The sequence below is a fragment of the Oncorhynchus masou genome, chromosome 24, assembly GCF_036934945.1.
Source record: "Oncorhynchus masou masou isolate Uvic2021 chromosome 24, UVic_Omas_1.1, whole genome shotgun sequence".
Classification (NCBI taxonomy): Eukaryota; Metazoa; Chordata; class Actinopteri; order Salmoniformes; family Salmonidae; genus Oncorhynchus; species Oncorhynchus masou.
This window is the reverse complement of record NC_088235.1, coordinates 72,233,527-72,260,568: the sequence shown is the minus strand read 5'-3', so window position 1 is coordinate 72,260,568 and position 27,042 is coordinate 72,233,527. Positions and strand designations below refer to the sequence as shown.

The 27,042-nt window shown below is 42.0% G+C and overlaps 2 protein-coding genes across 2 annotated transcripts; one reads left to right on the top strand and one right to left on the bottom strand.

The window, feature by feature from the left end:
• Positions 1 to 856: 856 nt before the first annotated feature.
• On the bottom strand, positions 857 to 15,474 carry LOC135512581 (SUN domain-containing protein 2-like). Its single transcript, XM_064934749.1, has 14 exons — positions 15,242 to 15,474; positions 13,135 to 13,237; positions 12,887 to 13,011; positions 12,327 to 12,608; positions 12,071 to 12,139; positions 11,627 to 11,742; positions 11,434 to 11,487; positions 11,291 to 11,344; positions 6,021 to 6,088; positions 4,471 to 4,603; positions 3,902 to 4,234; positions 3,579 to 3,749; positions 3,324 to 3,413; positions 857 to 3,213 (listed from the first exon to the last, which is right to left on the bottom strand). The coding sequence occupies exons 2-14, from the start codon at positions 13,233 to 13,235 to the stop codon at positions 3,091 to 3,093; spliced, it is 1,719 nt and encodes a 572-aa protein (XP_064790821.1). The 5' UTR covers positions 13,236 to 13,237; positions 15,242 to 15,474; the 3' UTR covers positions 857 to 3,090.
• Positions 15,475 to 24,800: 9,326 nt separating this feature from the next.
• LOC135512580 (cytochrome b-c1 complex subunit 6, mitochondrial-like) lies at positions 24,801 to 26,549 on the top strand. Its single transcript, XM_064934748.1, has 4 exons — positions 24,801 to 24,972; positions 25,288 to 25,320; positions 25,557 to 25,718; positions 26,376 to 26,549. The coding sequence occupies exons 1-4, from the start codon at positions 24,928 to 24,930 to the stop codon at positions 26,406 to 26,408; spliced, it is 273 nt and encodes a 90-aa protein (XP_064790820.1). The 5' UTR covers positions 24,801 to 24,927; the 3' UTR covers positions 26,409 to 26,549.
• The last annotated feature ends 493 nt before the right edge of the window (positions 26,550 to 27,042 follow it).

The window sequence follows — 27,042 nt, the reverse complement described above, 5'->3', positions numbered from 1 at the left end:
CTGTGACTCTGGAACCTGATACAGCACCTCTTCAACGCATCATGCCTCAGGAAACGAGTGTGATTGGAGGCAGAACACAGAATCTCTCTGACAACCCAAAGAGGTTTAATGTAGATGTGTGTGTGTGTGTGTGGGGGGGGGGGGGGGGGGGAATGATTTTGTGTTGACACGGTGACCTAAGGATGGATACTGGAATGTGGGACTGAGAAATAGGGATAAATATGAGGCCTTTATCACTCCCGTTACTCACCTCTTTCTGGATGAGAAGCCTCATAAATTGGGGGTGTTTGTGGATCATGAGGAGGGTCAATCTCCTTCTATAATGTGGAGGCCAGGTCTGATATCTACTCTTTCATTGGCTGCAACTTCACAGAGAAACTGTATCCATATAGCCACCCTAGTAATGTTATTAGTGAAAACTCAGCCACTTTGGTCATCACTCTTATCAATCACTGAATCAGGGTCCAATAAATTTACAGGGCTTTCACTTCATATTAAATGTAACTAAATGTAATCGAAAATGTAATCGAAGTAATGCCCAAAGTAATTATTCATCATGAGCAGGCCATAAACAATAACTAGTAATGCTGGTTAAAATCTTAGCAATTTATAACTATAAAGTTGAGGTGTAGTCACTTTCAAGGACACAAGCAAGCACACAGTACAAATATGGTACAAAATATTAAATATGATATATTTCCTATTCAACGTAACTATGAATACAGTGCATTAGGAAATGATTCAGACCCCTTGACTTTTTCCACATTTTGTTACAGCCTTATTCTAAAATGTATTAAATATATATTTTCCCCCTCATCAACCTGCACACAATACCACATAATAACAAAGCAAAAACTGGTGTTTAGAACTTTTTGCAAATTTATTAAAAATAATGACACACAAGCACAACACCATCAGTGAAACAATTATTATGGTCAGCTGGACCATCTAGTTCATCTTAAAGTCCATAAAATGGATGTAAGAATTCCAGATGACCTTTTTTTAAAGCAATCCCTGATAGAAAGTGAACAAGTGCACATTTCAGAGTATAGTGACATAACTCCATGTGAATCCCTGATTTAAGGCTATGGTGTGTATAAAACCTAAGCACCATAGTAGTTAGCTATACTTTAACAAAATAAAATATAATCTTTTCAAAATCTTTATATATAAAATCAATGAATGCATCGAATTGCTGAGCGATTGCAGTGAAAATAATCAGGAGGTAAAAGCAGAAGTTATGTTTCATTAGTCACCTCAATGTCACTCTTAACCTTATTCTACCACAGGCCAGCACCCCCGGCTATAACAGTCGAAGGGAAGACTTCTGCTCTCATTATATTAGCCTGCATTAATTACATGCTACAATATTGATGCATCATAAATAACAAATCAATTAAATAAGTTGGACCACTGATTAAAGTTTATTTTTAGAAATACAATGACCCTAATTAAATTAATATGACTATTACGTTCACCTGGGCCATGTTCTGTTGAACACAATGTAGCAAAAATGTTTTGCAACAAAATGATTGAGCATTTTTTTATGGAACAAGTTCAGGTACTACCAACATTTTTTTAATCCTACTGTTTAAAAAAAATAAACAAAGATTCTGTTTTGTGCCAATTGAACACACACCAAGCTAAAAGTTTTTTTTTTGAAAACCCAATTCTAAACATCTGAAATACCTGTTAAGATGCCTCGCTTTCAAATAACTATTGCATGAAAGTAACAACAAAAACAAGGGTATTTTAAAAAGAGTAGAAAAAGATGTCATACACATTCATTATTTATATATTGCCAGTCATTTCAGGAATTTAAATTGCATTCCTAACGGAAACATTCTTTGTCCAATTCAACAGACAATAAGTAAACAGAAATTGACCCGGAGTTGTTGTTGTAACTTCAGATCAAAAGAAATACCTCAAAAGTGCTATTGAGAGCAAATCATATGATTATTTTCTCATATTAGTATTTTCTTACAATCAGTCTTTTGTTAGTCTGTACCACTACTGCAAAATGTTTAAATCAATAATACTGTAAATGTAAAAATAAAAGTTACATATGACTCCTAAAAACATTCTGATGATTTAAATCATACAATAGCAATGAGTAGGTTACTTTTGTACAATTTACAAATGTTTGGAAGTAGAAACCCTGACATTTGGACTCACTGACATTGAAATGGCCTCATTGCCTTTGAGAGGAAAGAGTTATTCAAGACAAAATAAATATGTATTTATTTTCTATGATTTGTACCTTGCATCTGGGAAGTTACCTGGATGTGCTTTCACTACTATCAAAATGATTTGAATTGTTTAAAAAAAAGGCTAAATGTTAAGAGTAACTTTAAATAAATAAATGTGACAAGCCAGGTAAAACTAAGATGCGTTTTTGAGTAAAGACAATACTCATGGAGTGTGCCTGCCTATTTCTTTCTATTCGGTATTATTGTGTAAGGAAACGGAAACGCCTGTATATCAAGCATCTTAAATCATATCATACATCCTTCAATAGGATGCCTATTGGCAAGGTACTTCAAAAACGTTTATAGTCATTCAGAGCAACATAAAATAATCATTTGCAACCACATTACATCCTAATCGCAATAAAATATATTAACAATACATCTTGATACTTGCAAAATATACATCCACAACAACATTCTTTCTCAATATAATTCAACTGTTGTATAAGATACAAACAAAATAACTGAATAAGAGTCCAGTAACACAGGCAGGACTGTTATACACACACCTTCAAGGTACAATCTGAAATGTCTGTCTGCTGTGGCCAGACAAAATGCAAACAAACAATCTATGCTCAAAAGCACACGCACACAAACTTCAATCTCAGAAAAACCCATCCCCGTACTCCCACCAGGTCAGCACAAAAGAAAAAAAAGAAAAATCACGATAGATCTTTAACCTCACGACCTCTAACCTCGCACTAGACAGAAGCCAGTGTATGAAACCATCCAGATTCTGCAAAATAGAGGGATTTATTTAGACTGTTCTGTCATGATGTTGACGGAACATGAAAGCGTAGCCTCTCTGAGGTCTGCGGATGGGGTAGATGGTGAGCCCTTCTCATGTGGAGGATGGGGCCATGTGTCCGTGAACACGGAAGCGGTACACGCACGTGTACTTCAGGTGACCCCAGTTACTCAGAACGCGCAGCTCCACATAGCGATAGATGGCCGTGGTAGGGTTCTGAGAGGGAGAGAACAGAAAGGATAAAGAGTTACCAAGAGAAACTCAACTGAGTGTGGCAGATTTCAGCTGTAGCCTAACCCTGACTAAGTTTGAATGACGCGACTCACGGGCAGTTGGAAGGTTTGTATTGGCCCTCCATGCTGGTCATAAGTGAAGGTTCCCAGGCAGGTGCCGTCTTCTGTCTCGGTGGACATACCCTGCACAGAGAGAGAAATAGACGAGTGATATCTTTTAAGGGAGAAACCAGTCCTTCGCGTACTGCTCCAGACAGCTTGGTGGGAAATGTCCGACAGAAGATTCTACATTGAAGAGGAAGGGTGGTCACGGTATCACAGTTAGGTCAGGTGTCAGAGGTGACTCACATAGACAGAGAAGGCCTTGGGGGCGCTGTCGATGCGTCCGGTGGGGGCGGTGGATACAGGCAGGTGTTCCAGGGTGACGTGGGTGATGCGAGCGGGATGAGACAGGGCGATGACTAAGGTGCCCTGCGCACCGTGGAACGCCCAACACTTCCCAGCCTGTGCAGGCTGGCCCTGAGGGGCGGGGACAGGTGAGGTTCACGTTTAGTTAGATTAGAAAATGCAAAAAAGAAAGGAGACAGAGAGAAAAGGAGAGTGGAGATTCCTATTGACATGGTGGCAACAAACAACAAAGAAAGGATATAAAAAGAGCTAGAAAGAGGTACCTGGATAACGGTGCGGGGGCTCTCCGAGGGGTACCAGAGAGGTATGCCCAGGAAGGTCACACATGCCGAGCGAGTGCGGTACGTCTCGGAACACCGAGTGCTCACAATGCTGGCACCTTGGGACTCTAAGGCAAAGTCCGGCATCCTGTTGGCCAATGGAGGACTGCAGTCCTTCACAATCTCTTTCACTATCCGTGGCTCATTCTGGGGCACATTCTCATGCAGCCATTTGGCCAGGGCCTCTTTGAGCTCGGTGGTCAGGTGTGCGTTGGCTTTGGTGGGGCTGGGCTCTGGGGGAGGCTGGTTCTGGACAGAGTAGACCTGTTGCTGCAGCTACACAATAGACACCAAATCCATTAGGTGAGGAAGGCTCATCATTCATGTTGTCGGAGTCCAAAAATGGCACCCATTCCATATAAGTGCAGTACTTTTGACCAGGGCACTACATAGGGAATAGGGTGCCATTTTGGACTCAACCATTCATATTTCAGTTATTCAGCACACATACGTGGCTCTGGTGCTACAATTTTGACCGGGTTTGTGTACCTGTTTGTGGGTGTGTACATTACCGTGGCAGTCTGATCCTCCAGGGCAGCGACTCTCCCCCTGACGTGTGTGTGTTGCTCCTTGAGGTTGGCTACCTGACTGGAGAAGCCGGCTGTCTGCTGGCTCAAACGACGTTCCCAATCCAAAGGATCCACACTACAATAAAATAGAATCAATTCAAATAAACATGTGTAACTATTTGTATGAATATAATAAGATTCAACAACTGAGACATAAACTGAACAAGTTACACAGACATGTCACTAACAGAAATGGAATAATGTGTCCCTGAACAAAGGGGGGGTAAAAATCAAATATAACAGTCAGTATCTGGTGTGGCCACCAGCTGCATTAAGTACTGCTGTGCATCTCCTCATGGACTGCACCAGATGTGCCAGTTCTTGCTGTGAGATGTTACCCCACTCTTCCACCAAGGCACCTGTAAGTTCCTGGACACTTCTGGGGGGGAATGGCCCTAGCCCTCACTTTCTGATTCAACAGGTCGCAGACGTGCTCAATGGGATTGAGATCCAGGCTCTTCGTTGACCATGGCAGAACACGGACATTCCTGTCTTGCAGGAAATCCCACACAGAACGAGCAGTATGGCTGGTGGCATTGTCCTGCTGGAGGGTCATATCCGGATGAGCCTGCAGGGAGGGTACCACATGAGGGAGGAAGATGTCTTCCCTGTAACGCACAGCGTTGAGATTGCCTGCAATGACAACAAGCTCAGTCCGATGATGTTGTGACACACTGCCCCAGACCATGATGGACCCTCCATCTCCAAATCGATCCCGCTTCAGAGTACAGACCTTGGTGTAACGCTCATTCCTTCTATGATAAACACGAATCCAACCATCTCCACTGGTGAGAAAAAAACGCAACTATTCAGTGAAGAGCACTTTTTGCCAGTCCTGTCTGGTCCAGCAACGGCGGATGTGTGTCCATAGGCAACGTTGGCAATGCCGGTCATGTCTGTTGAGGACCTGCCTCAGCCCATTGCGGACAGTCTGAGCACTGATGGAGGGATTGTGCATTCCTGGTGTAACTCAGGCAGTTGTTGTTGCCCTCCTGTACCTGTCCTGCAGGTGTGATGTTCGGAGGTATCGATCCTGTGCAGGTGTTGTTACACGTGTCTTGCCACTGTGAGGACGATCAGCTGTCCGTCCTGTCTCCCTGTAGTGCTGTCTTAGGCGTCTCACAGTAAGGACATTGCAATTTATTGCCCTGGCCACATCTGCAGTCCTCATGCCTCCTTGCAGCATGCCAAAGGCATGTTCGGGCAGATGAGCAGGGACCCTGGGCATCTTTCTTTTGGTGTTTCTCAGAGTCAGCAGAAAGGCCTCTTTAGTGTCCTAAGTTTTCATAACTGTGACATTAATTGTAAGTACCATGGGATCTTTAGTGACCACAGAGAGTCAGGACACCCGTTTAACATCCCATCCAAAAGACAGCACCCTACACAGGGCAGTATCCCCAATCACCGCCCTGGGGCATTGGGATATATATTTTTTTGACCTGAGGATAGAGTGCTTCCTCCTGGCCCTCCTGGCCCTAAGATAAAACACTCACCTGTCCACTCTCACATTCCTCATGTCTGTCCTCACGTCTGTCAAGTCTGTCTGTAGTCTCTCTACCATCTGTTGGGATAGATAAGCACAAAAACCACATCTCAACCCTGTATGTAAATAACAACACTGCTATAGTATAAAACCCTGGAAATTAAACTGGTGCTGAGCGATTAACCAACATGACATTTTTTTGGGTTATTAATTAAACAACTAATTGACCGACATCGGTTCAAGTACTTGAATTCCATTTAGTTTTTTTCTTTTTCTGAGCCCAACGCACCGTTTCTCTAGACAGAAATCAAATCATTCACGAAATAAATCAATTCAAGAACTATGTGGGACGCTGGGCTGAAGGGAGTTGTCGTTTTCATTAAGCAAATATTCAACCTAGTTCAGCGCAGAAATGTGGTAATTAACCTCAATGTCCATAACCCACTGCACCAGTTTTTTTCCACCTCAGACAGATCAGAGAGGAAGAGGCGGAGTGAAAGGTTTCACTCTCGCCAGAATCTGTCCAAAATAAACCCAATGCATTTCTATGGGCTTATTTTGGACCTCAGCTTGTCGCCTGCCTTCCCTCATTTGAGACAACGACTCCCAATTTCAGAGCAGAGACATGAGCATCTCGTTATTATAAACAGACCTCTGGACATTATACACTTTTTTATCTGCTACGTTAGGTTAGATACACACAGTCAATGAAAATAAGAATTTGTTCTTAACTGACTTGCCTAGTTAAATAAAGGTAAAATAAATGAAAATAAATATATGCAAAAGTACTCTCAAAACTTGATGAAACCTTCACTCTTGCGCAGACATTTAGAAACATGCCAATTTGAAAAATAAGCCACAGGAGTTTGAGTGAGAATTAAGACGACGTTAGAGTAGTAAAACATGTACAGTTGAAGTCGCAAGTTACACTTACGTTGAAGTCATTAAAACTCATTTTTCAAACACTCCACAAATTTCTTGTTAACAAACTATAGTTTTGGCAAGTCAGTTAGGACATCTACTTTGTGCATGACACAAGTAATTTTCCAACAATTGTTTACAGACAGATTATTTCACTTATAATTCACTGTATCACAATTCCAGTGGGTCAGAAGTTTACATACACGAAGTCATTGGTTCTTAACCTGAGTTCGATCGAACCCCAGGGGTTCGGTGAGTCAGTCTCAGGGGTTCGGCGGAGGTCAAGATGCACAGCCGACTCATATGATTCGTGATGACACGCCCCTCTTGGCCATCATTGGCTGCAGGTGATCACGCCACATTGCTTGGCCTCTCTGTGCTGCAGGGAATTTGGTGCGCTCAGTAGTCGACTTGTGACTGTCGTGATGATACGTCTTGTGATATCTTTATTTATTTGAATCCCTTCATACTTACTATGTCGAGCAAAAAAAGAAAGTGGTCGGACGAATATGTACAATATGTTTTCACATGTATAACGGAACGTGATGGGAGTCAGCGTCCTAACTGCATGATTTGCAATGCCAAGTTCAGCAATTCTAGTCTAGCACCGGCAAAACTAAGAGAACACTTCCTTAAGCTGCATGGAGATGGAAAATACAAGAACACAACGCTCGCTGAATTCGATGAAAAGGCTACTCTGCCTGTTCTCGGCTTTGTACCCATCAACAAACCGATCCTCACAGCATCGTATGAAGTTGCTTACCTGATCGCAAAGCAGGGCAAACCACACACCATTGGTGAAACACTCATAAAACCAGCTGTGTTGAAGATGGCGAATATCATGCTGGGAAAAGAGGCTGAACTTAAGTTATCCCAAAATCCTCTTTCAAATGACACCATCAGCGACAGAATAGAGGACATTAGCAAATGGCTCAAGTAGTTGCAGATCTGATTTCAAGCCCGGCAAAATTCAGCCTTCAACTCGACGAGACCACAGACGTTTCCAATCTAAGCCAGCTTGCTGTATTCGTGCGCTATGTGAAAGACGACGTGATAAAGGAAGATTTTTCATTTTGTAAGCCTCTTACAACAACAACTAAGGCAGCCGATGTGAAGAAACCTGTGGATGACTTCTTCAAAGACAACAATCTTTCGTGGGATATGGTTTCTGCAGTTTGTTTGGACGGAGCTCCAGTCATGCTGGGAAGAAAGTCTGGTTTTGGTGCGCTAGTGAAAGCCGATGCACCACACATCATTGTTACGCATTGTATTCTGCACAGGCATGCGTTGGCAACAAAAGCCTTGCCTCCAAAAACTGGCAGAAGTATTAAATATTGTAGTGGAATGTGTGAACTATGTGCCAACTAGTCCTCTGAGGCACCGCATCTTCAGTGAGCTGTGTAAAGAAATGGGCTCTGAATTCGAGGTACTTCTGTACCATTCTAACGTTCGGTGGTTATCCCGGGGACAGGTGCTGAATCGTGTTTTTGCCGTGCATGTGGAATTAGCCCTGTTTTTGCAAGAGCACCAACATTGTCATGCAGATTGACCTCAGAATTTTTGAAGCAATCTCATTTTAGCGTACATGGCTGATATCTTTGCAGCTCTCAATCATCTCAATCAAAAGATGCAGGGCGGTGGAGTCAACATCATCGAAGCAGAGGAAAACCTGAAGGCTTTTAAAAAAAAGCTACTGTTATGGAAACGACGAACAGAGAACGATAACTTTGCAAACTCTCCCCTGCTGGACGACTAAGTAAGATCGAAGATGTATCTGGAATCGGAGATATTTCTGTACCCGCGGAACTGAAGCAAGCAATTGCCATGCACTTAGGTGAGCTTGCAAAGTCTCTCGACGGATACTTCCCAACGAGAGTCATATCCAGCATGGGTGAGACAGCCGTTCACGTTTAGTGTTGAGACAACAGATGTCAATGATGAATACCTCAATGAAATCATTGAAATTCAGCAGAGCCAGGTTCAACAGCAACTCTTCAGAACAACAACGCTTTCAACGTTTTGGTGTCAACAAATGGTAATGTACCCTGTTATTGCTAAGAAAGCTCTGGAGATTGTCATACCGTTTGTTACAACATATCTTTGCGAGCAATCCTTTTTGAGGATGCTGGACATAAAAACGAAGAAAAGGAACAGACTTTGTTGCGAAAATGACATGAGAGTGGCACTTGCCAAGGTGAAGCTGCGCATTTCTGAACTGGTCTCTGAAAGGCAACAGCAGAAGTCACACTGATTTGCAGTAAATATTCATTATTATGTTTTTGTTTTTGCGTGAAAATCATGTTTTGATGATTTTGTTCTTTGAACACAGTGATGTTGATGCATGGTTAATTTTGTGCACCAGTAAAATATATACCTATGTCTTGAATTTGAAGAAATCATATTTTATTTTTCCAATTTAAGAAGGTTTCGGTGAATGCGCATATGAAACTGGTGGGGTTCAGTACCTCCAACAAGGTTAAGAACCACTGCCTTAAGCCATTTTGCCACAACTTTGGAAGTATGCTTGGGGTCATTGTCCATTTGGAAGACCCATTTTCAACCAAGCTTTAACTTCCTGACTGATGTCTTGAGATGTTGCTTCAATATATCCACATAATTTTCCTACCTCATGATGCCATCTATTTTGTGAAATGCACCAGTCCCTCCTGCAGCAAAGCCCCCCCACAACATGATGCTGCCTCCCCCGTGCTTCATGGTTGGGATGGTGTTCTTTGGCTTGCAAGCCTCCCCCTTTTTCCTCCAAACATAACGATGGTCATTATGACAAAACAGTTATATTTTTGTTTCATCAGACCAGAGGACATTTCTCCAAAAAGTACGATCTTTGTCCCCATGTGCAGTTGTGAACCGTAGTCTGGCTTTTTATGGTGGTTTTGGAGCAGTGGCTTCTTCCTTGCTGAGCGGCCTTTCAGGTCATGTCGATATAGGACTCGTTTTACTGTGCATATAGAGACTTTTGTACCGGTTTCCTCCAGCATCTTCACAAGGTCCTTTGCTGTTGTTCTGGGATTGATTTGCACTTTTTGCATCTCTAGGAGACCGAACGCGTCTCCTTCCTGAGTGGTATGACGGCTGTGTGGTCCCATGGTGTTTATACTTGTGTACTATTGTTTGTACAGATGAATGTGGTACCTTCAGGCATTTGGAAATTGTTCTCAAGTATGAACCATATTATTATTATTATTATGAACCAGACTTGTGGTCTACAATTTTTCTTCTGAGGTCTTGGCTGATTTCTTTTGAGTTTGAAGGTAGGCCTTGAAATACATACACAGGTACACCTCCAATTGACTCAAATTATGTAAATTACCCTATCAGAAGCTTCTAAAGCCATGACATCATTTTCTGGAATTTTCCAAGCTGTTTAAAGGCACTGTCAACTTACTAGGCTACTTGCCGATTGCAGGGACTCTCCGCAACTATATTCAACGCGTGGGACAAAATTGAGGCTATGATTAAGAAGTTGGAGCTCTTCTCTGTCTGCATTAACAAGGACAACACACAGGTATTTCCATCATTGTATGATTTTTTTTTGTGTGCAAATGAACTCAAGCTTACAGACAATGTCAAATGTGATATAGCGAAGCACCTGAGTGAGTTGGGTGCGCAATTACACAGAAATGACACAAATAACTGGATTCGTTAACCCTTTCATGCCCTGCCTCCAGTCCGCTTACCGATATCTGAACAGGAGAGCATCATCAAAATTGCAACAAGCGGTTTGTGAAAATGTAATTTAATCAGAAGCCACTGCCAGATTTCTGGATTGGGCTGTGCTGAGTATCCTGCCTTGGCAAATCGTGCTGTTAAGACACTGATTCCCTTTGCAACCACATACCTATGTGAGAGTGGATTCTCGGCCCTCACTAGCATGAAAACTAAATACAGGCACAGACTGTCTGTAGAAAATGATTAAAGACTGAGACTCTCTCCAATACAACCCAACATTGCAGAGCTATGTGCATCCTTTTAAGCACACCCTTCTCATTAACCTGTAGTGAGTTATTCACCATTTTTAATGAACAAATGAAGTTTTATATGTAAGATGGCTAAATAAAGAGCAAAATTATTAATTATTATAATATTATTATTTGTGCCCTGGTCCTATAAGAGCTCTTTCCCACAAGCCGGGTTGTGACAAAAACTCACACTCATTCTTATGTTTAATAAATGTATCGTATAGTGTGTGTGGCAGGCTTACAATGATGGCAAAAAAAAACAATATTTGAGAGTGCGCTGACCCTGGTGCTAGAGGAGGGGGTGCGCAGCTGGAGGTTGAATGTCTGAAGGAGTACGGGACTATAAAAAGTTTGGGAACCACCGCTGTAGAGTACTCACCTCGGTAACAAATTTCTGCTGGTGGTCTTTCTTCTTAAGTGCTTCTATTTCTGTCTGCGGGAGAAACACGCACAACTCAGTTCAGCAAAAATGAATACACCCAAATGAACTATAGTTTGTATTCTCTCTCCGTCTCTCTTTACCAGGATGGTGTTCATCTTGGCTTCCAAAGCAGAATTGAATACCAACGCTTCATCCTGCAGAAGGAGTTGACAAACCTTATTGTACAATCCAGGAGTAGGTTACATATGCAGTGCGTCAATGCAGCATCCTTTCAAATCAAGAGAAAGATGATAGAGAGATGACTGGCGGGTATGTGGTCCTATCAGATCCTACCATAGCCTTGGGAGGCAGACTGAAGACAGGGGGTGGAGTCGGGGTGATGACTGGTCGGTTCAGGGTCATAGTCGGAGTCAGGGTGGACCATACTAAGGGGGCAAGGTGCCAGCAGCCTAGCAGAGAGAAGCAGAATAGACCTGAATACGCCAAGGGGCACCGTATCGTACAGGTTTCAGTGACAACATTTAGATGTGTGAACATTATTGTGTCTACATTATTGCTCGTATAGTATGTGTTGTACTTCTGTTAGTGCCATTTTATATGTTCCCTCAGTGAATTAAATCGCCAGTAAGTACTACGGTTAGGGATGTCATGTGTGGACAATTTACATCGAGCACCAATAAAGTAAAAGTGCAAGTATACACAGCTTGCTATTGGTTCTTTTCATGGCAGTTCTATATAACTATAGACTGTATGATTATGGGGTGTGATGCCACTCACCAAAAGTCAAGAGGAGGAGGAAGGCAATTAGAATGGCCTTCCCCACACCGGCAGGGACAAACGGAGGGGCTACAGGAGGAGACAGAGTTAAAGCCGATGCTAAAAAAACAAGCTACAATCATTGAGACAAGCTAATGCTAACAAACAGACTACAAGCATAGAAACAAGCTAATGCTAAAAAACAAGCTTCAAGCATTTAGACAAGCTAACGCTATGCTAATGCTAACAAACAAGCACACACCCACACATTACTCACTCCAGCTGGCGCTTTTCCTGCTGGCGCCAGAGCTCTGGCTGGCGCTAGCCCTTTTTCCGTACAAAGAGGTGTATCCAGAGTATCCTTTGAAACGTCTTGCCTCTGAAGAGGAGTAACCAGAGCTGTCCATGGCGCTGCTCTGGCTCTGGGCCTGGTTAAGGCTGGTCTGGCAGGAGGGGAAGCCCCTGGGGCTAGGAGCCAGATTCAGGCTGGGGGCTGGTGCTGGAGCCACACTGGGAGGCTCCTGGAAGGTCTTCCTCCTCTGAACCAAACTTGAGACCTCTGAGGGGCAAGGGTTGCGGGGAGAAAGAGAGAGGGTCAGATGGTCCGTTTTGAATAGCCATAATAGATAACTATAACCACAGACAGTTAGCTAGCTGGCAAGCCTTTTCTAACAACAACAAAAAAGCAGCTACCCTAGCTATGTAACTATAATTCAAAGCTAACCTACATAGCTCACTGTAATACAACGCATACAGTACTGAGTGCACAGTAGACGGTGAAAGTAACTGAGGGAGTGTCATTGGGACCGTGGATGCAGAAAGTGGGGTGAACCGTACCAATGTTGTCCTCAGCATTACTGAGTGGCTCCATCGTGCTAGCGGTGCTAGCCACGCTGTTGGCCCGGCTGGAGGTATGAGTGGAGGCCACTTTATGACCCCCTCTCTTCCTCTTGGTAAAGGCCCTGAGAAAGAGAGAGGATGTTGATGAGAAAGAGAGAGGGAGAGTTTGACATGGTGTTAAAGAAACTATTAGGCCTACTGTATAAGGTTATACTGTACAACATGGAAGACACACACACACACACCTCACAGGGCTCTCCCTGTAGGAAACTGAGGAGGATTCATCATCCTCGGAGGATTGGTTGTAGTATCCCCCTAAAACCAGCCTCATACTCCGTCGCGACATGTCTGTCAGAGAGAGAAACAGACAAGTGTCAATGCCACATATAGGCTACTACGTGACAAGCCGATTTAAATTGGGGGAATCACTCACACATCTATCAATAACAGCACACGTTGTAACATTCACTTGGTTTACAGGTCTTCACACGTAGGACTTTATTTACAGTAACGGTCAAATAAAAGTTGTTAACACAGAGTTTACATTTTTTTTTTTTTTATGTTTCCAAGAAATAGCCTCGGTAACGTAAGGGTAGCCTAGAGCGAGTGGTAGGAGAGCTCTCTGGCAGATGCTCTCCTGTATAATCTCTAATCCAGTTACTCCCGAGCACCCCACACTGCTTTCTCTCTCACACACACGCTCTGGGCATGGTACAATGGGTTTGAGTGTGTGTTTGAGTGTGCAATAAAAAAGGTTTCTCAGTAGATCTGGTGTAGGACTGAATACAACACAGGTAGAATTGGTATAGTCATATGAAAAGGCTCGAGCTACCAAATTCATTTCACTCAGACAGCATAGAAAGCCAGGCTGTTTGGGAATGAACTTCAACTTCCAAACAGGGCTAACACTGATTAGAATTAGCAGACAAGTACTGCGGAGAATCTCAAATACGGGGAAAGGCACGTGCGGAGTGAGATGATGTGTGTTTGTATGTTCACAGAGACAGGAAGCTGGAGCGTGTATCTGTGTGACTGATATGCACATTTAGAGGACAGAGTTGACAGCGAAAAGGAAGTTGACTCACACTAATCACCAGGTTTAACAACTACAGTAACAAGTTTAGGTCGCTTAGGATGCGAGTAGGCCGGATACAGTGCATGTTAGTTTCCATGGTTACTGGCAGACAAACAGCCACTGGTCGGACTAGTGACCAAGTGGGATAGAGCCAACACCATGAGCTGGGGAAAATAATAACCAGCCGGGTGTGCATTCAGTTCATTAAAGTTCAAAAATTTTACTAGCCTACATTGTGTGACAGTTTGTACTGAAGGACACGTTTCTCCAAAACAGTGCACCCTGTTCTTCAACCATCCTTGTGGTAGCCTTTTTGCTCCAGTTTGTTGGGTGTGGCCCGGTCCGACTGGCCAGGTATGGCCTGATCAATATGGGTGACCATTTGAAATAGCAAAAAGCTTATTGTGATGTCCCTTTGTAATTCCCAGCCCGATTACCTTCCCCTGGGTATGTAATAACCTTTATCTTCACCGAGAGTGGAACATATTGTACTGTAATTCTCTCAAACCTCCTCTATTCCACTGAAAAGGACACTGATACTAAAGACACGAGCAAACACGTGAATGTCTTGCCACAACAACTTGAAGCTGATCCTAATAAGTACATTGAATGATGGTCCTCCTTGGTGAACTACAGCGGAGAGAGTGAGGGTTGGAAAGTGAGGGCTCTGTGTTCAGGGTGGGGTAGAACGGGGAAGCCATTGAAGGAATAGATAGGATGACTACTGGCATAAAGCCAGGTAAAAGAGACCACCACACACTTAGACAGACGGTGTGCACAGCAATGCATATATAACGACACACATACTGAGAAACAACATCCATGAATGCATCGCGTGTACATATTTTGGCAAACTTTTTAGATATATGGTTCTGTGTACAAATCTAATAAGATTGCATGGCTCATTTTACAAAACAATGCTTAGATCGGCTATAGCAGCTTGCAAGAAGGTCATTATCCCCACAAGTCCTCTTGACAAGTGGAAATATTTACATTCCAGCTTCGTTCTAGCCAGCAACATAGCCAGCTAAAAAACAGCTAAAGTTAGTTAGCTACATTTGATCAACAAACTGCTGCTGGACCTTATCGGACGCTGTCTGTCCGGACATAAACAAACGCATCATCAACAACAAAAGAGGGGGGGAAAAGTCATTAATCTGCTTGCTAACTAGCAAGCTGACAGCACATCACGAGTTCACAGCATAGCTCGTGTAGTACAATTAAAAGTGCATAAACAAAGTTGGTGTAAAATAACGGAGATATTTGTCCTGACTTACTCCGTTGTTGGGGCGCCTTCGTAGGCAAGGCATAGGCAGCGAGCTGTCAAACCACTTCCAATTTGAAAGATAACTTGGCCAGTTGCAACCATGCAGCCCAATACATTTCCAACCACTAACCTATCAGCAGAACGGGGTAATAAATGAGCCAACCACTATGTTTTTGCTCTTCGTAACACTTTTACAATCTGATACAGTTACTCCATGGACAGCTACGTGAAGGTTGCTCTACTTGACAGTTTGGAAGAGGAGGAGCCGGCGGGCCAGAAGTCGCTTGCCTGTCGGCTTCTCATCGTTTCGAATAGAAAACACGACAATGTGCGCCACCCTGTGGCAATATCGTGTCAGCAACAGTTTTCCCAATTTCTCTTGATAGATTAATCATCGTGGCAATTTTCCACTGAATCTTGAAAGTTAAAATTAATTAATCGAAAGTGTCAGACATGCCCATGTAAAATCAGGGACTTCACATTTAGAAAATATTACCGTAATCTTGTACAATCTCCTCAGTCAAGCAGATACCTGACTTGGGTTGTTGCACCAACGATATCCATACTTAACTTGATATTGTGTTGTGTTGTATGTATGTTACGTTTTTTAAAATAAATTCACGCAATTCAGTGTGAGGCTTGAAGTCATAATCAGTTGATTATGACGTCAGGCGTTTGTCAACAGGCCAAGGCAGAAATACACACAATGAAGAGTTTGTGAATTTATTTCTAAATTATAATAACGTATTTCGGGAAAACTAATTATTTTATTGGGAATAGGCCTTTTGGAGAAAGTGATTGTCAGACATAGCCTTGACTAGCTCATTTTCAAAATACCCAGTATTCCTACAGTAGACCTATTGAGGATGTAACATCCAGAAGGGAGTACTTCGCTTGTCGGAAATACTCTGAAATGTAAACTCTGCTGTGTGTGTGGGGCCGGATTAATGCAGGGGTTTACAGGGACAATAAACCCAGGGACTAAAATATATAAAGGGACTAAAAATATAGGGACAAAATATAAAAAAATACGATTTTATGTTAAAAATATACACACACAAGTGCATTCGGAATGTATTCAGACCCCTTCAATTTTTCCCCATTTTGTTACGTTACAGCCTTATTTTAAAATGGATTACATTGTCGCCCCCCCCCCCCCCTATCAATCTACACACAATACTCCATAATGACAAAGCAAATGTATTAAAAATAAACAACTGAAATATCACATTTGGCAGCGGTTACAGCCTCGAGTCTTCTTGGGTATGATGCTACAAGCTTGGCACACCTGTATTTGGGGTATTTCTCCCATTATTCCCTGCTGATCCTCTCTCTCAAGCTCTGTCATGTTGGATGGGGAGCATCTTTGCAAAGCTATTTCCTGGCCCCTCAAGAGATGTTCAAGTCCGGGCTCTTGCTGGTCCACTCAAGGACATTCAGAGACGTGTTCCCAAAGCCACTCACGTCTTGTCTTGGCTGTAGGCTTAGGGTCATTGTCATTGTCCTGTTGGAATGGGAACCTTAAAATCTCTCTGGGATAGGGGGGACGCAAATGTCCCACTTGGCCAATTGCCAGGGAAAATGCAGAGCGCCAGATTCAAATAAAATACTATAAAATTCAAACTTTCATTAAATCACACATGCAAGATAGCAAATTAAAGCTACACTCGTTGCGAATCCAGCCAACATGTCAGATTTCAAAAAGGCTTTTCGGGGTCCTGAGCACTTTGGAGCTGGTTTTCGTCAAGGACCTCTCTTACTTTGCTCCATTCATCTTTCCCCTGATCCTTACTATTCACCCAGTCCCTGCCACTGAAACGCATCCCCACAGCATGATGCTGCCACCACCATGCTTCACCGTAAGGATGGTGCTAGGTTTCCTCCAGAAGTGATGTTTGGCATTTAGGCCAAGAGTTCCATCTCCACAGAGGAACTCTAGAGCTCTGTCAGAGTGACCATCAGGTTCTTGGTCACCTCCCTGACCAAGGACCTTCTCCGCCGATTGCTCAGCTTGGCCGTACGGCCAGCTCTAGAAAGAGTCTTGGTGGTTCCAAACTTCTTCCATTTAAGAATGATGGAGGCCATTGTGTTCTTGAGGACCTTCAATGCTGCACACATTTTTTGGTACCTTTCCCCAGACCTGTGTGTCGATACAATCCTGTTTCGGAGCTCTACGGACAATTCCTTCAACCTCATGTCTTGGTTTTTGCTCTGACATGCACTGTCAACAGTGGGACCTTATGTAGACAGGTGTGTGCCTTTCCAAATCAGGTTGTAGAAACATCTCAAGGATGATTAATGGAAACAGGAAGCACCTGAGCTCAATTTCGATTCTCATTGCAAAGGCTCTGAATACTTATCTAAATAAGGTATTTCTGTTTGTTTTTTGTTTATGTTTTTTTCTCTCCCCGTTTTCACTTTGTTATTATAGGGTATTGTGTGTTGATTGATGAGGATTATTTAAAAACATTTTTAATCCATTTTAGAACAAGGCTGTAAAGTAACAAAATGTGGAAAAAGGGAAGGGGTCTGAATACTTTCCGAAATGCACTGTATATATTAGGATGTATGCAGTATATATATATATATATACTGCATACATCCTAATATATACAGTGCATTTCGGAAAGTATTCAGACCCCTTCCCTTTTCCACATTATGTTACTTTACAGCCTTATTCTAAAATGGATTAAATATATATATATATATTTCTGCAACCGCCAACCACAGGAGGATTCAGGAGCCCGCTCTCAATGATTGTAGACAGCCTGCTGCTGCTCTGCTAATCGTCAGATTGGGAGGAGAGGAGGTAGGGGGCTCATATGGGTAACAGGGGGGCCCTTACTTGATTGGGTAACTGAGATATATATATATATATATAAAATTGCTTTTCTTTCAAAAACTATATATATATACATGACCGATCAAAAGTTTGGGGTCACTTAGAACTTTCCTAGTTTTTGAAAGAAAAGCTATTTTTTTTCTCAATTTAAATAACATCAAATTGATCAGAAATAGAGTGTAGATGTTGTTAATGTTGTAAATGACTATTGTAGCTGGAAATGGCAGATTTTTTATGGAATATCTACATAGGCGTACAGAGGCCCATTATCAGCAACCATCACTCCTGTGTTCCAATGGCACTAACCACAATTGTTATGTACTTGAGTGAAGACCCAAAAGCGTTTTTAACAGAAAACAGAGTTCTTTAATGAAAAACAGGAATGGCATAAATCCTCTTCCAACGTAGTCAATGGAACAAAAAGAACGTTAGTATAATGCAGGATGCACCTGCCAGGCAGACTCCGACAGGATAGGACAAGGTGGAAGCAAACGGGACGACAGCTTGCTTCTGGCATCAAAAACACAAACAAGAATCAGACACTGAAAGTAGCAGGAACAGAGAGAGAAATAGAGACCTAATCAGAGGGGGAAGAGAGAACAGGTGGGAAGGAGTGAATGAGCTAGTTAGGGGAGATGTAGAACAGCTGAAGAATGAGAGACAGAGAAGGTAACCTAAAAAGACCAGCAGAGAGAGACAGAGTGAAGAGAAAGGACAGGAACAGACATAACAAGACATGACAACAATAGAAGAAATCTGCTGTTTCCAGCTACAAGTCATTTACAACACTAACAATGTCTACACTGTATTTCTGATCAATTTGATGTTTTTTTTAAGTTTTATGGACATCTTTTTTTTTTACATTTCTTTCAAAAACAAGGACATTTCTAATTGACCCCAAACTTTTGAATGGCAGTAATATATATATATATATATCTCAGCAAAAAAGAAACGTCTTCTCACTGTCAACTGCGTTTATTTTCAGCAAACTTAACGTGTTAATATTTGTAAGAACTTAACAAGATTCAACAACTGAGACATAAACTAAACAAGTTCCACAGTATTGTGACTAACAGAAATGGATTAATGTGTCCCCGAACAAGAGGGGGTGGGAGGGTCAAAATACTCTTCCCTCTTTGACTCCCATGTCAGGACCCTGAAACGGACACCTCTCTCATCCTCTCACTGTCACTGGCGGAGCTGTCCAAACAACTGAAGAGCGGAACACTAACTCCAGAAGCTGTGTTCCACTCATACGTGGAAAAGGTAATGCACAACTCAATCAACACCCCCAGCAATCACATATACTGTAGGTTACTCCAGCTTTTTGTAATGTGGAATTTTGTGGACTGCATTATTTCTATGGGTGGTTTGTTTTGTTTTCACTGCAAGCATTGGTGACATATTGTACTCTTAGAATGTTTTCTGCAAACCATTAACCACCTTTAACCTGTTTACGTATTTAAATCGGAAGTCACAGCTAGGGTTGCAAAGGGTCTGAAACTTTCCGGGAAATTTCAGGAATTTTTCCGGGAAATGTTCCATGGGAAGTTAAGCCATGGAATTTGGGGAATTTTGCTTAAATTCATCAAAAAAGTTAGCTTATAACGTGAACCGTTTTTTTGTGGGATACACATAAGGCAATTCTAGGTCTTGTAGCATATTTTGGTTAAACTATCCCCAATTCAATGGAATTGCAACCCTCTGCAGTACATTCAATCATCACGTGTGTGGTGCACTCTTCCATCACATGTACAGCTGATTTTCAAGATCTTGCACACTAATGAGATGCTATAGAGCCCAGAATACTACACTGTCTGAGCCAAGGACTACATGCTTTCTGGTAAGTTATGATTACAATACTGGCTGGGGTGAATATATTTTATATGACATACATGATTTTTTGTTAACTTGTAAATAGTTGCCTACAGCAAAGTGTATTTAAATAATTTCTAACTTGTTAACAATTTCTGCTAGTTAGTTTTTGCTACCATGTTGGTTTTAGCTTGCTTTGAGCCTGCTAACATAGGAGTGTTAATTCAGATGTTTTCATGCATGTTTCATTGTAAAAACATTTATCTTACAAAGGAGTTGTTTAATCTAACTGCTTAACTAAACTCAGCAAAAAAAAGAAACATCTCACTGTCAACTGCATATATTTTCAGCAAACTTAACATGTGCTCAATGGGATTGAGATCCGGGCTCTTCACTGGCCATTGCACTGACACTGACATTCCTGTCTTGCAGGAAATCATGCACAGAACGAGCAGTATGGCTGGGGGCATTGTCAAGCTGGAGGGTCATGTCAGGATGAGCCTGCAGGAAGGGTACCACATGAGGGAGGAGGATGTCTTCCCTGTAACGCACAGCGTTGAGATTGCCTGCAATGACAACAAGCTCAATCCGACGATGCTGTGACACACCGTCCCAGACCATTACGGACCCTCCACCTTGATCCCGATACAGAGTACAGGCCTCAGTGCAACGCTCATTCCTTTGACGATTAACGCGAATCCGACCATCACCCCTGGTGAGACAAAACCGCGAATTGTCAGTGAAGAGCACTTTTTGCCAGTCCTGTCTGGTCCAGCGAGGGTGGGTTTGTGCCCATTGGCAACGTTGTTGCAGGGGATGTTTGGTGAGGACCTGCCTTACAACAGGCCTTCAAGCCCTCAGTCCAGCCTCTCTCAGCCTATTGCGGACAGTCTGAGCACTGATGGAGGGATTGTGCATTCCTGGTGTAACTCGGGCAGTTGTTGTTGCCATCCTGTACCTGTCCTGCAGGTGTGCTGTTCAGATGTACCGATCCTGTGCAGGTGTTGTTACACATGGTCTGCCACTGCGAGGATGAACTGCTGTCCATCCTGTCTCCCTGTAGCGCTGTCTTAGGCGTCTCACAGTAAGGACATTGCAATTTATTGCCCTGGCCACATCTGCAGTCCTCATGCCTCCTTGCAGCATGCCAAAGGCACATTCACGCATATGACCAGGAACCCTGGGCATCTTTCTTTTAGTGTTTTTCAGAGTCTGTAGAAACGCCTCTTTAGTGGCCTAAGTTTTCATAACTGTGACCTTAATTACCTACCGTCTGTAACCTGTTAGTGTCTTAACAACCATTCGACAGGTGCTTTGTTTATGATTCATTGAACAAGCATGGGAAACAGTGTTAAAACCCTTTTCAATGAAGATCTGTGAAGTTATTTGGATTTTTACAAAGACAGGGTTCGGAAAAAGGAATGTTTATTTTTTTGCTGAGTATTTATATAGTTGATGTCGGAAGTTTACATACACCTTAGCCAATTACATTTAAACTCAGTTTTTCACAATTCCTGACATTTAATCCTAGTAAAGATTCTCTGTCTTAGGTCAGGTAGGATCACCACTTTACCACAATGATTTATTTCAGCTTTGATTTCTTTCATAACATTCCCAGTGGGTCAGAAGTTTACATACACTCAATTAGTATTTGGTAGCAATGCCTTTAAATTGTTTAACTTGGGTCAAACATTTAGGGTAGCCTTCCACAAGCTCCCCACAATACGTTGGGGGAATTTTGGCCCATTCCGCCTGACAGAGCTGGTGTAACTGAATCAGGTTTGTAGGCCTCCTTGCTCACACACACTTTTTCAGTTCTGCTCACAAATTTTCTATAGGATTGAGGTTAGGGGTTTGTGAAGGCCACTTCAATACCTTGACTTTGTTGTTCTTAAGCCATTTTGCCACAACTTTGGAAGTATGCTTGGGGTTATTGTCCATTTGGAAAACCCATTTGCAACCAAGCTTTAACTTCCTGACTGATGTCTTGAGATGTTGCTTCAATATATTCACAATTTTCCTGCCTCATGATGCCATCTATTTTGTGAAGTGCACCAGTCCCTCCTGCAGCAAAGCACCCCCACAATATGATGCTGCCACCCCGTTCTTCACGGTTGGGATGGTGTTCTTCAGCTTGCAAGCATCCCCCTTTTTCCTCCAGTCATAATGATGGTCATTATGGCCAAACAGTTCCATTTTTGTTTCATCAGACCAGAGGACATTTCTCCAAAAAGTATGATCTTTGTCCCCATGTGCAGTTGCAAACTGTAGTCTGGATTTTTTTATGGCGGTTTTGGAGCAGTGGCTTCTTCCTTGCTGAGCAGCCTTTCAGGTTATGTCGATATAGGACTCGTTTTACTGTGTGTATCTATACTTTTGTACCGGTTTCCTCCAGCATCTTCACAAGGTCCTTTGCTGTTGTTCTGGGATTGATTTGCACTTTTTGCACCAAAGTATGTTCATCTCTAAGAGACAGAACGCGTCTCCTTCCTGAGTGGTATGACGGCTGCGTGGTCCCATGGTGGTTATACTTGCATACTATTGTTTGTACAGATTAATGTGGTACCTTTAGGCATTTGGATATTGCTCCCAAGGATGAACCAGACTTGTGGAGGTCTACTATTTTTTTTCTTAGGTCTTGGCTGACTTCTTTAGATTTTCCCATGATGTCAAGCAAAGAAGCATTGAGTTTGAAGGTAGGCTTTGAAATACATCCATAGGTACACCTCCAATTGACTCAAATTATGTCAGTTAACCTATCAGAAGCTTCTAAATCCATGACATCATTTTCTGGAATTTTCCAAGCTGTTTAAAGGCACAGCCAATTTAGTGTATGTAAACGTCTGACCCACTGGAATTGTGATACAGGGAATTATAAGTGAAATAATCTGTCTGTAAACAATTGTTGGAAAAAGTAGTAGATGTCCTAACCAACTTGCCAAAACTATAGTTTGTTAACCTCTCTGGGATATGTGGGACGGTCGTGTCCCACCTCACCAACAGCCAGTGAAAGTGCAGGGCGCCAAATTCAAAACAATTAAAATCTCATAATTAAAATCCCTCAAGCATACAAGTATTTTACACAATTTTAAAGATACAATTCTCGTTAACAAGAAATTTGTGGAGTGGTTGAAAAATGAGTTTTAATGACTCCAACCTAAGTGTATGTAAACTTCTGACTTCAACTGTATATATATATATATATATATATATATATATATATATATATATATATATATATATATATATATATATATATATATATATATATATATATATATATATATATATATATATATATTTATATGTGTGTATAAATTAAACTGTATAATAAATAAATGTGACTGGTCCATATTTTGGATGAAATCAAATCAAATTGAATTTGTCACATTATCTGATTACAACAGGTGTAGGTAGACCTGATCAACTCTATGCGAAGGAGATGTGTCGCACTGCATTTGGCAAATAAATGGTGGTCACAACAGATACTGCCTGGTTTTCTGATCCTCCCTCCTACTTTTTTTAAAGGTATCTGTGACCAACAGATGCATATCTGTATTCCCAGTCATGTGACATCCATAGATTAGGGCCTAATAAATATATTTTAATTGACTGATTTCCTTATATGAACTGTAACTCTAAAATATTGAAATTGTTGCATGTTGCATTCACATTTTTGTTCAGTGTATGTTGTTTTATTTGTTATTTGACCATTATTTTACCAGGTAAGTTGACTGAGAACACATTCTCATTTACAGCAATGACCTGGGGAATAGTTACAGGAGAGAGGAGGGGGATGAATGAGACAATTGTAAGCTGATGCCTATATGTGTAGCCTATATCACCCCCAGCCTGTGTGTGGGTGTAATGTTGTTGCTCTGATCCTACCATCATTTGAATATGGGCACTTGAAGGGCCAATCAAATTCTGCTTTTTTCCTGGACTTTAATCTTTCAGTCTGTCCTCCAAACAATAAGTGCTTACTTTGGTAGAAATGGGTATGATAAAAGGATCATAGGTTTACGGTGACAGTGACACAGCAGATATTATAGACTTACATTGTTGACGCTACAAGCAACACTATATAAAATGTTTTTAAAAAACGAACACAATGTAGAGGATAACCTTTATCAGTGATTGGATAGTCTGGCCTCTTTGACCTAAGTGTGTGTGTGTGTGTGTGTGTGTGTGTGTGTTGTGGTTGACTGAGCAGTGGATTAACAATTAGAGGCTGTGTGGCAATGATCAATGATGGCAGTGCTCAGCTCACCAGTTAATGTACAGGGCAAACAGCGTAGCCTAGTGGTTTAATCGTTGGACCGGTAACTGAAAGGTTGCAAGTTTGATTTGAATAACCGAGCAGACAAGGTACAAATCTGTCGTTCTGCCCCTGAACAAGGCAGTTCACCCAGTGTTCCTAGGCCGTCACGGCTTAGGAACACAATCAAAGAAACTCTGAAGGCCTAGGAACACTGGGTTAACTGCTTTGTTCGGGAACAGGTTAACAAATTCTTATTTTCAATGATTGAAAATAAGAATTTGTTCTTAGGAACACTGGGTTAACTGCCTTGTTCAGGAACAGGATAAGAACAAATTCTTATTTTCAATGATTGAAAATAAGAATTTGTTCTTATCTGACTTGTCTAGTTAAATAAATGTAAAATAAAAAATATATATATAACCAGAATAAATTATACAATCTTACTTTAGACCATTTGCTGGGTGTTGCGTTTAGAAATTGTTGGTATTGGGTTTGGAATTTAGGAAATGGATAAGTCTACATGTGAATTGACAGCCTTGTGTGACTGATTCCCTTTTTTTGACAGTGTGTAACATCTCCGGGGCACACGGTGGCAGTAGCTTTGGTGGCGTACAGGGATTCGATTGGGTGCCGTTTCATTAACGTAGAATAAGTAACGTATCGACACGATTACGTCGGGTAAGTGACCTGGTCCGTCCTCCAGCATTCAATCAAAGAAACTCTGTGGTCAAGTTATTCATCTGACAGCGAGTCGTATCAGGGCAAGAGTAGTAACATCATGGTTTTCGAGGAGAAAATGATCCCGAACGGGGAACCCGAAGATGTAAGACATTAATGAACCATTTTCCATTCAATATGTGGTTAAATAATGAACGGAACCGTGTGTTTAAGGCCTAGATTTGCTACTATAGCTAACAGGAGAGACAGTGTCTAGCCAGCCGGTACGTCAGCTAGCCAGTCAGCTAACGTTAGCAAGCATAGTTAGCCAATAATCTGCTCGGTTGTTTTCGAGCAACCAGTGGCAATAAATAGCATGCAAGTTAGCTAACTAGCTTGGCTAACAACAGCCTTGGCAAGTAGTCCAGTGTGTTATATCGGTGTCATGTTTCGAGTGCTTTAAAATGTGTTGTTCTTTCAGGAAGAGGAGGAGGAAGAGGAGGAAGATATAGTGGTATGTATCGATTTGGTATGATGCAACGTAATCTGCCCACCTTGCATTGGTTCTAAAACCTAAAGAATATTTTGTCAACTTGCCAACTAGTTAGTTGTCATGCAACTGGGGGGAATAAATAGCCATGTATGGTTGTTTGTTATGCCAGACATGTTGGTTATAGCACAAACAGATCTGGGACCAGGCTATGGAATAGATGACTTATGATCTCAGTAGCCCTGGTCCTTGTGTTCCAGGACCCCCTTGACACAGTGCGGGACAAGTGTGCACAGGCAGAGCACTGCATCCACACCCGGGCAAAACTGGAGGACTGCAAATCCAGGGTCGGCTCCAAGTCAGAGACCGCAGAGGACTGCACTGAAGAGCTATTCGACTTTCTCCATGCCCGGGACCACTGTGTACGTGAGATCTACCCAGACACAGTCAGCAGCAGTTAACCATGGGGTACAAGGGGAAACATACAACCAGGCATGAGTGGATGTTAAAGCAACCAGCTGATTTAAAGCTAGCAGTTCTTGATAGAATGTTACAGCAGGTTGGCTCTCGCTTAGTCTGCCCAAAAAATAACCTGAGACTAAGTCTGGTTGTCAGACTGCCAAGAGAGATGTCAGTGGGTCCAACTCCTTGTCTCCTCAGGCAACTCTATGCAAAGGAGATGTCTGCTACGTACCACAACTGATACACAAATACATTTGTGTGACTCAACATTTTAAACTTCTACAGCCAGATAACACCCATTTTCAGGAGTCAGTGATTTGTATTTACTCTATAGCATGCTTCTCCATGGTTAAGTTCTTCATGATTGGAGAGCTTAGAATTTGAGTACAATAGTTGGATGATGGCGCAGGACAGAAGGATGTGGAGACATGGGTAAAGAAAAGCACACCGACCCTCATATTTTTTTACTGTTATATGCTTTCAGTCACCAGACGAGGAATGAAGCGAGAATACATTTGATGGTATAACTAGCTACTTTAGGAGACAAGTGTCACTCACTTTGCATACATTTGACTAGACAGTTTGCAATAACTTTACCTCTCATTTCTGTCCCCCAGGTGGCACACAAAGTCTTCCATTCTGTCAAATAAAGTCCATCCAGCTCCCTGCACTACTGGCAGAAATTCCCTGTCAGATATAGAAACAAGTACCTGGTTTTAAACGAAACCTCTATGTTGTAACCTCAAATACACACTCTGTTCATGTGAATAAATTGTAAATTAAGTGTTGAATCTTTTTTGTAACTGGTTGGTTTTCATGAAGTTATATACTTTTGTTAGTTGTGACACATCTAATCTCATCTACCAGCTGCTGGTAGCTATTGAGACTGGCATCGAGGTTATGCTGTATCAATGTGGCAAGTGCAGCATAAATTAACTTGGTCATTGGTCTCCCAACAACTATAATTGCAAAGAATTACAATTGCTTTTATGTTCTGCTTAAATGCAATCTTACATAATGGAAACCTTGTATAGCATGCCTCCATGCAATCAACAACCCCTGGTAAGCTCTTACTTTTTATAGTGGGCAATAAAAGCTGTCACAAGTTGCCCATCTGAAGGCAATGAGGCAAATTGGAGCCTCGACTACTTGCTATTGTTTGGCGAAGATTATCTAGACTTTGCCTCTCCCTCTGCTATTGGATAGCCTCGAGCCCATCCCTGTGTTGTGATGAGATGACACAAGAAGGGTGCAGTTTCCCCACATGTACAGCAGTGTCGTGAG